This window comes from Camelus ferus, chromosome 10 (genome assembly GCF_009834535.1).
Source record: "Camelus ferus isolate YT-003-E chromosome 10, BCGSAC_Cfer_1.0, whole genome shotgun sequence".
NCBI lineage: Eukaryota > Metazoa > Chordata > Mammalia > Artiodactyla > Camelidae > Camelus > Camelus ferus.
In genome coordinates, this window is record NC_045705.1 from 56,368,606 (window position 1) to 56,382,030 (window position 13,425).

Sequence of the window (13,425 nt, forward strand, 5' to 3'; positions counted from 1 at the left end):
ATGACTCGGGTTCTGCAGTTTCTTCACTTCAGCACCCTGTTGGGAATCTGCACCCTTATTTATACTCTTATACTCTTCTCTAGCACAGGCACACCCTCCTGAGAATGAACAGACACCTGTGTCCCTGGGAATAATGACTCCACTTGCTTCATCACTGTCTGTCAATAAGGTGCTCTCCTAAGAAAATGCAGAGTGCAGGCTCTGCCTCACAGTCATAGGTTTAACTCTTGTGACTGTCTTCCCACATGAAGTGTGGGCTATGGGGACAGCCAGTCTCAGATATTGGTAAGGCAACCCATGGCTCCAAAATTAAGTGTATGCTTTAGCAGACTTGGTGTGAGACTATCACAGACCGTATATGGAATTCTGCTCTCAGAGGTGTTTTCTTTGGTCATCACAATGTCCAATTTTATTTTTATTGTGAATGCATTTAAGTTGTTCACAAGCTCTCAAATTTATAATAAAATCCTCTTTTTTTCATTGTCTTATATTCAGTCCTTCACCTTTATTGACAACCAAAAGCATTTGACTTTATAGAACAGAAAGCCGAGGGTTGCAAGCAGTCTGGTATCTTGGACCCTCAGGTGTAGAAGAGGAAATCAGTTTTTATCCAGTTCTCAACTTTGCAAACTGGAAGTAAACAAAAGGTGTAATTCTGGTAATATGGTTATAGGAGGACATACGATTTTCAGGCAGAGAGTAGAAAATAAGATCTAGCAAAACATCTTACTCCTGAAATGGTATAACAGATATAAATGAATCAACTTTGATAAGCCAACAATGTATTCAAGTTAGTAGAAGAGGGGGTATGCTGGAGGTGAGGGCTGCAGTCATCAAATTAGGTCAGGCAGAAACTTAAAGAAAAGAGACCCGTAAATTATTAATTTTGGTTTTCCACTTCTCCCCCCCAAAATGTATATTCCGTTAAATACATTGGATAAAATAATACAAATGTCTAACCTTGATGTACTTATCAGTTCAGGATCATAATGGAATTATATGGCTCAAGTTCATCTATGTTACTTCCTCCCAGCACTTTTTGACAGATGTCTGCATTATTCTGAGTTCAAAATTCATTGGTCTCCAGGTCACAAAATGGGACCAGGAGGAAAAGCAGCTGGTACTAGAAAAAAACTGCTTCTTTGTTTGTTTGTTTTTTCAGGGAAGATAGCTATGAGAACTCTGGCCCTAGAGGGGCTTAATTTAAGTAAAGGGTCCATTTATCTAAGTAAATGTAGGTAAATTCAGGTAAAAAATGAAATAAAATGTATTATCTTCCTCCTATATTATCCTTCCAATTCACATTGCTGCCCCAGTCCCTCCTGTTTCATTTCTTCTTTCCCTGATTCCTCTTTTCCACTTATTGTTAATATTATTATTTTAGTGTAAAAGGCTATGAATTTAACAATGACAAATAGTTCTCATAAAAGAAATTGCTCTCAGCAATCTTTCTGAGCCCACTTCTGTAAACTTTATGTACTCATAACCCCAATGGCATTTGAGTGAATAAGCCCCAAAATCTTGAAACCTTTCAATGTCTCATGCCATCCAAAAAAACTCTCATCATTTTACAAAGGATATTTATTTTGTCTTGTCTGAATACCTTACAAAACCAAGCCTGAATACAGTGCCTTTCAAGATAGTATTTTTCCTATGCAAGATCACTTCTCATTGTACCCAAGCCACTAAGCAGTCAGATCTCAGCAAAGCATGAGCAGGGAAATGTTATTACAGTTTGGAAGAAAATGGCTTAACCACTAAAGGCGTTACAGAATCTTACCTAATTGAATTAATGAACATTTGTAGAAGCATATTTTAAAGGTGTTAGATCTGAGACAGTAGAGGAAATGGCTGGTGGCATGAATATAAATTGACATGGAGAGGAATTTATTGACATGAGGACACTCATCCATGATTGGAGTTCACTATTATATCAAGGAAACCTGCCTGCTGTGATAATGCACTCTTGAGATGGTTGCTTGAAGCTTTAACATGATGATTGCCTATAGAAAATTAGATAGAGATGCCATATCTGGTTGGCATCATACAGAAATCTCAAGGAGGTAGACATGTTAGAATGGATGTATCATGGAGGGCCAGATAATTTATCACATGATTATTTTCTCTGGAAGGAAAGAGAGGGCATTCCTTCACTTAAGCAACAAAGAATGCATTTGTAAGAGAGTGTCTGACATCTTTGAATAATTCAGTAGTTGCTGTTCTCTGTAGACTGGGCTTGGCAGTGAAAGCTGCTTCTATGGAAAAACTCCCTAGTAACAATGAGAATAGATGGATTTTCAGACCACATGGTAGTACTTAACAATCAGAAGTAAGGTAAGTAATTACTGTTGAGAGTAGCAAGGCTAGAATGACAATCACAGTGTCAGTGCCCATAGTGATCTGTTCCATTAGATGATAGCATTCCTGCAGATAAGCTCAGTGGACAGTGACTAGGGTGTTACTTGAAATACATTTAAAATAGAGAACTTCTGAGCGTCAGACTGACATCATCCACTCTAACTGAACAATGTGGTTCCTTAGCCTATTTAAAGATTTAAGTCACTTGACATACCCAGTGTCCATCAATTACACATGAGCCTTAGTTCCCTTGATGAAATAACCTGCAGTGCCACTGTAAATATGAAACAAAAAATATCCATGGAAATATGTCCATTTCCAAATGTGCTGGCTCACTGGGCAAAGGAGAATACTCAGAGTCTTTGAGGACTGCTGGATATAGGATATGATCTCTCACTGATAATAGGCACCCAGACATACCATCCTGCTCTTTTTTGGTTAAAGCATGAGTTTATTGAAGCAAGATTAATGGAATTCTGGACGAAGTTTATCTCATAGTAAACCCAATGATTCTTAGCTCTGCCTGTGCTTATTCCATAGATGCCTAAGTATGTAACTGGCAATATTACATTTAGTAGCTAGGGAAAATCTCATGTTACCACATCTGTGAAATTTAAACTGTTATGATAGGAAGGGCAAAGTACAATATCACAAAAGCACAAATAAATAATGTGAATAGTTATTCCAGAATCCCATGGAACCTATCACTTTTATATGGATGCTTCTCCATTATTTCACATCCATAGCCTTACTGGAGGTTCCCAATAAGTTGTTAGAAGAGAAGATAAATATTCAGGCTTGGTTTCTGGCTGGATTGGTGGGCAAGTTGGTGTTAACCAAAAATAGAATATGACGTCACAACAGCCCCACACATTGTGGCCAATAAAAAGAACAGTGAAGGAAAATCCTCATAATGTACAGTACTCTTGGTTGTCAACTTTTTGTGAAAAGAGAGGCTGTCTGATGTATGTGGATATGCACGGGCTTCTGTACTTTAGTGAAAGGTTTGGATAGTTGATCAGGTATGGAACTAGCAAATTTGAAAGAGAAACAAGGAAGTCTGTAGAAGATGTACATGAAGTACATATTGAAGTGGTCATAAAGGGTGAAAATCTTTTTATCTCATACTACTACCCACCAAACAGTACTCACCCCAGTGGAGGAACTCAACAACCAAGTGGAAAGAACCAACATGTAAATATCACCCAGCCTTAGCTATACCACTGCTGGTCGCCTGGGGCACAGGTGAAGTCATCATGGCAGAGAGAGAGAGAGAAGGCATGAGCAACTCCCTTTTGCCAAGGCTAATCTGGGGAAAATGTTGAGAAAACAGTGTGATCCTCACTCCTGGGATGTTAGTAACGGCATTACAAGCTTAACGTTCAGCTAAGTGCCAGATCCAGAACACTTTATATGGCCCTTTCTATTTACATTGGATATGACCCTACACATAATAAAGGGCAGAAATAACTTGGCCTACGTAAGATCCAATGTTAAATTACATTCATGTGTATTTTAGGATTCACTCTATAGTATGTATATTTCAGAAGCATGCAGAGAATTGAGAGTTTTAAGAAAAAAATCCAATTAATTAAAGTGCTTTTTGTACATCATTCAGAAAATAACAGCTGTCTTGTTAACAGAGTTTCCTACGTTAAATCTGGATTGTTATAATTGTGTACAGAGTCCGAATGAATATTTTATTCAGGTCTCGTACTACCTGCAAATATAAATAGTTTTTAACTTATATTATTTCACTTTATCTTGAAAACAAAATTATAGTTTAGGTGGTATTAATATGGGCTTAACTGAAAGGGGACCTAAGCAAATATCATACAACCTATAAGTTGCAGAATCTGGACTGTTGGAGGCATATCTAGGCACTTTGGGGACAATTACCCTATTCTACCAAAGCACTCACTCATAAATGGACTTACTCTGAGATAACTAAAGATTAGATTTGGAACCTCTTCTGAATTAAGGCCTTGATAATAGCCTTTTTAATCTGCTTAGTTTTCACACTGTAGATGATAGAGTTGAGCACAGGAGGAATGAGCAAGAAGATATTGGCCATGATGGTATGGACAAATGGAGGTGCTGAATGGCCATAGCGATGGACAAGAGACAGGCTGATGAGAGGGATGTAGAAGATAGCAACAGCACTGATGTGGGATATGCAGGTGTTGAAGGCTTTCTGCCGCCCCTCTAAGGAAGCAATGCTGAGGACAGACCGGATGATCAGGACATAGGAGAGCAAGATGCAAGGACAGTCAAACCCTGTTGTGGAGAAGAGTGCAAACAGACCAAGGATGCTGTTGATTCTGTTGTCTGTGCATGAGAGTTGAATGAGATCAACATGGTAGCAGTAAGAATGTGAAAGGACCATAGAACTGCAGAAGGATAGCCGCTTGACCCAGAGCACAACTGGCAACATGACAGCAACATTCCTTATTGCCATGCTCACCCCAATCTGGGCAATCCTGGCATTGGTGAGGATGGTCGTGTATCTCAGTGGGTCACAGATGGCCACAAAACGATCAAAGGCCATGGCCAGAAGAACCCCTGACTCCATGAAAGTAAATCCATGGAGAAAGAACATCTGAGCGATGCAGGCGTTTAGGTTGATCTCTCGGGCTTCGAACCAGAAGACACCAAGGGTAGTGCAAAGTGTGCACAGGGACAAGCTCAGGTCTGTGGCTGAAAGCATAGAGAGGAAGTAATACATGGGCTCATGGAGGCTCTGTTCATGGAGGACCACCAACAGGATCATGCTGTTCCCAGCCAGGGCGATGGCATACAGGAGACAAAAAGGAATGGAGATCCAGACCTGGACTGCTCTCAGGCCTGGAATACCCGTCAAGAGGAAGGCCAGAGGCTGAGCACTGGTATTGTTGAGGACCAGCATAGTGAGGTACTGGGAAGACAGAGATATTTGAATAATTAAACTTAACACATGATGAAAATGCAGCTTGTCACTTAGACCATCTTTCTGGCACTCTGGGATTCACTGAATTACTATTGCTGATTCTCCAAGAACTTTCCTATTCTCTGAATTGTCTAGAACTGCAAGCCTCTTTTTCTGTCTCAGTATTTCTCATTTGTTGAGAAGGGAGGAGTCCCTGAATTGTTTCACATCAAATTTTCTTACATCTCTAGTTGTCTTTTTTGGCAACAAATACCACAATTTTAAATTATCCATTGGATTTAATTGACTTCAGAAGTCCCCAGTAGAATACCTAAACAATATGCTGATAAATCTGGTTTCCAGTATTTTTTTTGAAAATAATTTATTGATCCTGGAATAAAGCACTGAAAAAGCAGCTCACAATTGAAATGTGAATATTATGAGGCTTTCCTGGGATATATCCAGAAGGATGTCAGGACATCCTCAAGATACACATGTCTATGTAATGACAGGGTGGTCCAAAGAATCACCCTAAGAAAAATAAGTATAGCCCTGATTTGTCAGGAGTTCCCTGTATTATTGACAAATATTTGTATGCATTACATAATTTTATCCATATTCTAACTCCTAGAGTATATATGTTTTGCATATGACAAAACCAAGACTCAACAGTTAAATAATCCCCCAAGTTTTTATAAAGATAGCAGATATTGAGAGAAACCACATATATAACAAAGGTGAAGGAAAAGAAAGAAAGAGAGAGAGAAAGTAAGAAAGAAAGAGAGAGAAAGAAAGAAAAAGGCAAACCTTGTCATTATTTTATCACATTTCAGTAAGCACTTCACTTTAATGAATAGCATCGGTTTACTGCGAAACACAAAGAACTCTAATAGCTAGCATTTCTTGAACACATATTATGTGCCAGATCCAATTATCTTCATATCCATAATCTGATCCAATAATCATAACTATCCAATTAAGTACTGCAAATATCATCCCAAATATACATACGGGGAAGCTGATGTTTAAAGTGATTAAGTAATTTGCCCCAAATTGTGTAGCTATGCAGTTGAAGAGCTGAAGTTGGAATCTGCAGCTATGACCCCAGTGCCTTCATTCAGTGAGGCTGAGACATGCATAGGAGGAATCTCTACAGTCTGAGGAAGGTCCCTGGCGGTTTTCAGGTGTTTGCTTTCCGAGATACATTGTGGTCAATGTGGCATTTCTGGAGTAGAGTCCTAAGTTTTAGATGTTATTTCTGTGTGACTTGTACAGATATGAAGCTGTTTAGGTTTCTCAGGAAAGGAATCTCATCGTGAATAATCTGTTTACAAGGGGCCCAGAGAACTAGATGTTGAGGATACAGCCACTATGGAAAATGACACCAAAGCAGAACTGTCAAATGCAGTTGACTCATTTTAGTGACCATCTCATTTATCCACCACTTACATATTGTGCTGATGATACTTTCCTTCTGGAAATTTTCTCTCCGTGTGTGTTATTACATGGCATAAGTTTCTATCATTTTTTCCCCCTTCCCCCGGCAAAAGAACCTTAAATATGGTATCCTTCAGGTATCTGCACTTTGCCCACTCTCAAGCCATTTAAAAAAATATCTCACCCATTTTTACAGCTTCATTTTTCACCAATTTAATGATAAGTTTCTAATAAATATCTGAAAACCAGCTCCAGTGTCCAGGTACCTGAAGATGGAACTTTCTTCTGAACACAGCTGTATGGATTTCTCATGATTAAATCAAATTCAATATATTGAAAACCAAATAGATCATTTTCCCCAACAATTGTTCTTTTTCCTAAATATTCTATATAAAGTTTATAATTTTTCACAAAAATTAGCCAGTTATCTAACTAAAAGCTCTGAAAGTTATCCTGTTCTTTTTTCTAATCGTCACCACTCCCAATAAATTACCAGGTCTTTTCTATTCAACCTGTAATATCTCTCCTTCTTCTTCCTGCTCTATTTAAACACAAAATAATCCATTTTTGATCTTCATACTATATAATTTGAACAATTAAGTTAACCTACAAATAGTAATAATTTGTTATAAATATAAAATAACAAGGGCTGCAAAACAGTAGCAGTAGCATTCATTTATTAAGGATCTTCTCTGTGCTAGGAAAATGTAAGTGAGAAAAACAGTCTTTCAAACTTAATAAAAGTTTGAGAAACAGATACCAGATCCTGTGAGGCAAGGCACTGGAGTACAATGTATAGGCTGAAGAATATACATTTATTAGAAAACAAAGATATAAAATATTATTTTTTATGTTTTCAACTTAAGATGCTAGAAAAATATTTAAATAAATGTCAAAATAAGCAATTAATAAAAAAAGCAAGATAAAAAAGCACAAATGAATGAGTTAACAATAAAACCAAAGGTGATTATTTAAAAATAAAGTATGTGAGCTTTTTTCAAGAGAGGTCAAGAAATTTTAGAAAAAGCATGATTAACTGGACAAGAAGTGAAAAAGAAAACAAAAGTATAGCAAAATAAAACTTTGTATCAGAGCAGTATGCATAGTATAATTCTGTATTTGTCAGTAGATATAAAATAGATAATTTATAGGAAAACATTAATCACCAAACTAGCCCAGGAAAGCAAATTCAGAGTAGAAGAAATGGTAATGACAGGAAAAACTCCCACAAAACCAAACTTAAAGAAAAAAGTAGAGTATTTCTATTCTATACAAATTCTAGTAGAGCAGAATAGAGGAGATTTTGAGCCGCAGGGTCATTTGGCAATGCCTGGAGACAGTTTTTGTCACAACTGGGGAAGGAATGCTACTGGCATCTAGTGGTAGAGGCCAGGGAGGCTTACATCGAAAAATACACAAGACAGCAAAGATTATCCAGCCTCAAATGTCAATAGAGCAGAGGTTGAGAAACCCTATTCTAGAGCATATGAAAAGATGTAAAGTACATTTTAAATTTATGCAGTGATGTATGTTAATTGTATTTCAATAAAACTGGAAAAAAATTCAAAGAGTACCTATGTCTCACAAACAAATCAGCATATGTTTTGCAACCAGGAGAAAAAAAAAAGATGGAAAGTTATTCATCTAATTACTTAGGATGACATATACAAACATTATATATAATTTTTTTGCCAGCTAGATGCAACTGTGCTTTTAAAGAATATTGCACTTTGACACAGGAGACTTTGTCTTATGAATGAAGAAATTAGTCATCTTAAGAAATCTATCCATGATATGACTACACCAGCAGAGTAAAGGGGGCAAAACGTGATTTTCTCAAGAGATGAGGAAAAAATCAGAAAATGCAATGGTAATTCATGATAATTTTTTTAATGTTTAGGAAGAAAATAAGTTTCCAAATGAAAGGTATCTTTCAGAAATTTGGAGCAAACATTTACTGTTGACATATGAAAAGCAATTTTTATTAAAATAAGTGAAAAGATAAAGGAAAATTTCCCCCTGTCATTACTGAGTTCTTTCGACTAGTCTAATAATTGAATTGAAACCAGACAGATTAACAAGTGAAAAAAGAATTTAATTTGTATGTATGGAAGTCTCATAGAAATGGAACCTAAGAAGTGGCCAAAGCAGGCAGCTTCATACTCTTTAGACAAAGACAACAGATTTGTGAGAAATTGCCAAGATAAAGAACCTTGGGCTTCGGTGCTTAATTAGTGAAGAATCTAAACAGAGTTTGGTTTTGGAGTAGCAAATTCATAAGGAAGTAATAAGGTTTGTCTGTGTAGCCTTCTCTAGTGATAAGGATGTTTCTCTACATGACAGATTTGTTTCCTGCTTTTAGAAAGAAAGAAGAGGATTAACGTGTCCTTCTTGTATTGGCTGTTTCTTAAGTAACTTTAATTCAAAATTCAATAAGCCATATTCTATCATATTTTGGGGTGGTCTGCCCTGAGCCCCAGCAATATCTACTAACACAACTACTATTCAGCATTTTATGAAACAGTCTTAGTAAATGAAAAAGACAAATAAATAAAAGGAGATAGAGTTACCTTTGAAAAGAAACAAAAATGTATTTAGGTTTTAGTTGATTTTTTACTTGAAAAATCCAAAAGAATAGACTGCACATTCTTAAAGTAGAGTCTACCAAAGTGATTGCATAGAAGATCAGTGTCACAAATTAATAGCTTTTTCTGTTCACAAAAATTAAACAACACTGATGAAATTTTATGAAAATAAGGATTTATTTACAATAGCCAGAAAACTGTAGAATACATTGGTATAACAAAAGTTTGTGTTTGGCAGAGATAGGGGAGGTCTGTTCAAATTTACTAAAGAATATAAAGTCCTTTATTCCTTTCCTGAAAATAATAATGAATACTCAATAGTGAAAAAAATGTGAATTCTCCCATTAACCCTGTCATAATTTCAAATCATTATCAATCAATAACATACAATCATTTTCAGTGAATAGTGACAGATGGATTCTAAAATGTATTAGGTTCTAAATGTGAAAATATATTCAGTATAATAGAAAACAAAGAAGAGAAGTGATATCCTTTAATATATCAAAATGTAATATAAAGTTATTATAATGAACAAAATGTAATAATCAAAGTTTTAAAAATATATATCCCCAGAAAAGAGTAGTATTTCTAAAAATGTAAATAAAGGTTAAGAATAAAATGACAATGACATCTTATATCAATAGAAAAAAACCTGATATGTGATAAATAGTGCTCGATCAATTGGCTAACAATTTATAAGAATATAAAAAAACACTATTTCACATGTCTCTGCATTTGGATTAAGAATTTCAAGGCCAAAAAAAGGCTATAATAATTAATAATAGAATAAAGAAGGGAATTGCTTTTATGGTATTTTTTTTAGGGAGTGCCTTCTTTAAGAAGATGAAATCAAAGTGACTAAGTAAAACATTGAAACAGAACACTACGTCAACTTAAATACAACTGATTACAAAGATATGTGTAAACAAAATAATAAGAAATATAAGATGCCACATATGCATTAGAAGGTAGAAGGCAAGATCAAAGAACACTCCTGCATCTGCTTCAGTCTAGATTGTGTATCTGTCAGTTTAATTGGTGACAGCCTATGGTTGGATAGATGGTGAGAGAGCTGGGAAGAGGAACAATAAAGTAAATAAATTTGTACACCCAGAGGTTTTGGTCATGAAGGGAATGGGGGACATTGGGATGTATTATTCCGACCCAGCATATTAATAAAGATAAAGGCAGAAGTCCTTGTTTCTAAACTGACATTGATGAGAGGTAGGACCTTAGTAAACTATTCCCATCTAAGATTGCTCATCTGTAACCCTGGACTTATACAAGTATCCCTGGTCTGTGTATATCCAGTTGTTTCTGTGATAGTTAATTGCCAAGATGTGTTTGAAGTACTTCTTTCTAAACAGTAAAAAGTTTCTATTAAGAGTGCTATTTGAAAGCTTAGATATGAGGATCTAGTACAAAGATGGAGCTGATGCCAAGTGAAAGAACTCAGAAAATAGAAAATAAGAAAATACAGAAATCAGTTAAAATTAAAAGCTGAGTGAAACAACAATAAAATATACAACAAATATCAAATTTGGGCCACACAGAATCACAGCAATCCACTCCCTTTCCTTGACATAACTGACTTTGATGCTTTCTCCTGTAGAGAAATATTAGTTTGTAAACGCCTTGCTGATGTCTCATTTCATTCGCACAACTTCAACTTGAGCCTGTCACTCTGAACCCCTCTTCCTGATATCTACTCCTCTATCTCTGATTTACAGTCCTTTGCCTCCCCTCTTCCTGTCCCCCCTCTGCTCTATCCCTTGCCCTCCAGGTTAGCTCTCATCAGTCCTTCTCCTTGGTCTCCTTTCTGGTTCTAGCACCTTACCTGGTTCCCAACAGAGGGAGACTTGTCCTTTCCACTACCACCCTGCAAGTATGTAGTGGGTGGCTCTTGGATATGGCCTTCTGAGGAGCCCAGCATGTGAGTCAGCCCTGCTGCCAAGAGACCCTTGGGGCTTGGAGAGAATATAATCAGATGACCAACCAGCGAGCAGCATAATCCTAGAGGTAAAGACTAGAATTTCCCTGGAGACTCACCACACTAGAATGAAGCAGGTCTAAATAATATGTTTCCCATCTCCTTTTTAATTATTTTACGATCTTTGTAGAATATCCATGAATATATAAACATTTTTTCCCCATTAACTTTAGATTCTATTCACTGCTATGCAGGAAATGCCCTTACACCTCTCTCCTTTCTCCATCCCCAAATTTCATCATCTACAGTGTGATTATTTCCCTGAATAGGTATATAAATTTACGTATAGCCTTCTAGCTGTGATTAAATATAACATAGTTGTGTTTCAGTTGTTTGAACTTTAAAGCAAATAAATTTTGATTGAAATATGATTAGATAAACATTACTTAACACAGAATCTAGAATACTTGGTGTGACTTGAAAAAAGGATGACATATCATTCTACATCACTAAACACATGTCATTGTAAGACAAGGCATCCTTTCAACAAAATAAAATCAGTTCTTTCCTTTTTCTCATTCAGTTGTCCATATTTACATTAAATTTCTGTCTAATTTACACTGGACCGTGGTTTTCTGGGACAAATTTCTGTTTTCTCTGGAGTTCAAATTCTCTTCCATTCTGTCCCCTCACAGGATACAGACAAGCTTTCTATACCATCTCACCAATGCCTTACTGTCTTTATTGGTAATGGTAATTAATTGCTTGCAAAATTTAATGAGCATACAAATAACCTCAAGATCTTGTTAAAATGAAAATTCTGACTCAGTAGGTCTGGGATGGGATCTGAATCCTGAATTTCTGACATTGTGTCTGCTTTGAAGTCATATTTTGTGCAAGACTTTAATATATTATACATTTTTCAAGACGTTGGATTGCTGCTTCCCTGAGATTACATGACACCTCTGAGTAGTTTCTACTTGATTATGAATTGTTATCTATTGTTGAACTTTATTGGATATCTGCTTCATTTTGCTGAAGCGCATAATCCAATTTTATTCAGAAAAAAATGGATGTGTTGCATAAATGATACATTTTATGTGTGTTCCTACCTATCTAAAATCTTCCTCTCTCTCTCTCTTTTTCTTCCTTTAATACTTCATTAATAGGTTGGCTGGATATAGAATTGTTAGGCTTTAAATAATTTTCTCTGAACGTTTTTAGGTTTAGCTTAATGTAGTGAAATAAGACTAGAGATAAAATTCTGGTTCTGTATGTCTACTTTGTAAAACTTTAAACCTTTCTGTGCCTTGGTTTCTGTACCTGTAAAGTAAGGGTGCTGATAAACTACTTCATTCGGTTGTTGTAGAGAATACATAAATATATAATTTTTAAACCTTTAGAGCCAACCTGGAGTGTAGAAATTATTAAACAAATCTCACCTACTCATTACTAGGCCTGAGTAGACTAAACCTAAACTTAATAGCTTTCCTTTGCGTATGATCTTTTCCCTATTTTAAAGCTCCATCCTTTATCCTTGGCACTTTGAAATTCCACAGTGTTATTTCCACAAATACTTTTGTTCCAGTTCTTTACTTTTTTTCCCTTCTTTACTGAGTAGTATTTTATTGAATACGTGTTGCAGAATCTGTTTAACTAATCTCCAACAGACAGATTTTGAGTTTCCAGGTTTTAGCTGTTACGTATACAGCTACTACAAACATTCTCTGACATTTTTGATGTAAATATAAATCATTTATTTGGGGTATGCGACTTGAAGTGGAACTGCTTGGTCAAAAAGATGCTCAACTTTATTACAAATTGCCAAAAAGATTCCTGATGTGTCTGTACTCAGTGCATGAATGCTCCAACTGCCCCACATTTTTTTGCCAATACTTAGTGTTGTCAGTGTATTGCATTTTAGTTATTCTAATGACTTTATATTGGTATCCCATTGTGGTTTGAATTTTCATTTCTCTAATGAATAATAATTTCAAGCACCTTTTCATACGTGCATTAGACATTCATTTATTTCTCTTTAATGAAATGCCTCTTTAAATCAGAAGCTTAAAATTTTAATGTAGAGCTTTGTCTCTCTATTAATTATGGGATTTTGTTTTTCAGATCTGTGCATTGTGAATATTTTCTTCATCTGTGGCTTTTGTATCTTTTGATAGTAGTAGGTTGGTTTTTATTTTCATGACGTTCAG

At 35.9% G+C, this 13,425-nt stretch overlaps 2 protein-coding genes across 2 annotated transcripts in view; one reads left to right on the plus strand and one right to left on the minus strand.

Annotated features, from left to right (window-relative positions):
* LOC102515287 (olfactory receptor 51F1) overlaps positions 1 to 13,425 on the plus strand; it is a 64,500-nt gene that overhangs the window by 22,021 nt on the left and 29,054 nt on the right. The gene's annotated exons all lie outside the window — the stretch shown is intronic.
* On the minus strand, positions 4,313 to 5,293 carry LOC102512071 (olfactory receptor 51F2). The gene has a single exon (XM_006173607.3). It carries the CDS (start codon positions 5,261 to 5,263, stop codon positions 4,313 to 4,315), a length of 951 nt encoding a protein of 316 aa, XP_006173669.2. The 5' UTR covers positions 5,264 to 5,293.

Bases quoted from the DNA above. Each gene is read 5' to 3' on its own strand.
- LOC102512071 (XM_006173607.3), bottom strand. From the start codon at position 5,263: ATGCTGGTCCTCAACAATACCAGTGCTCAGCCTCTGGCCTTCCTCTTG.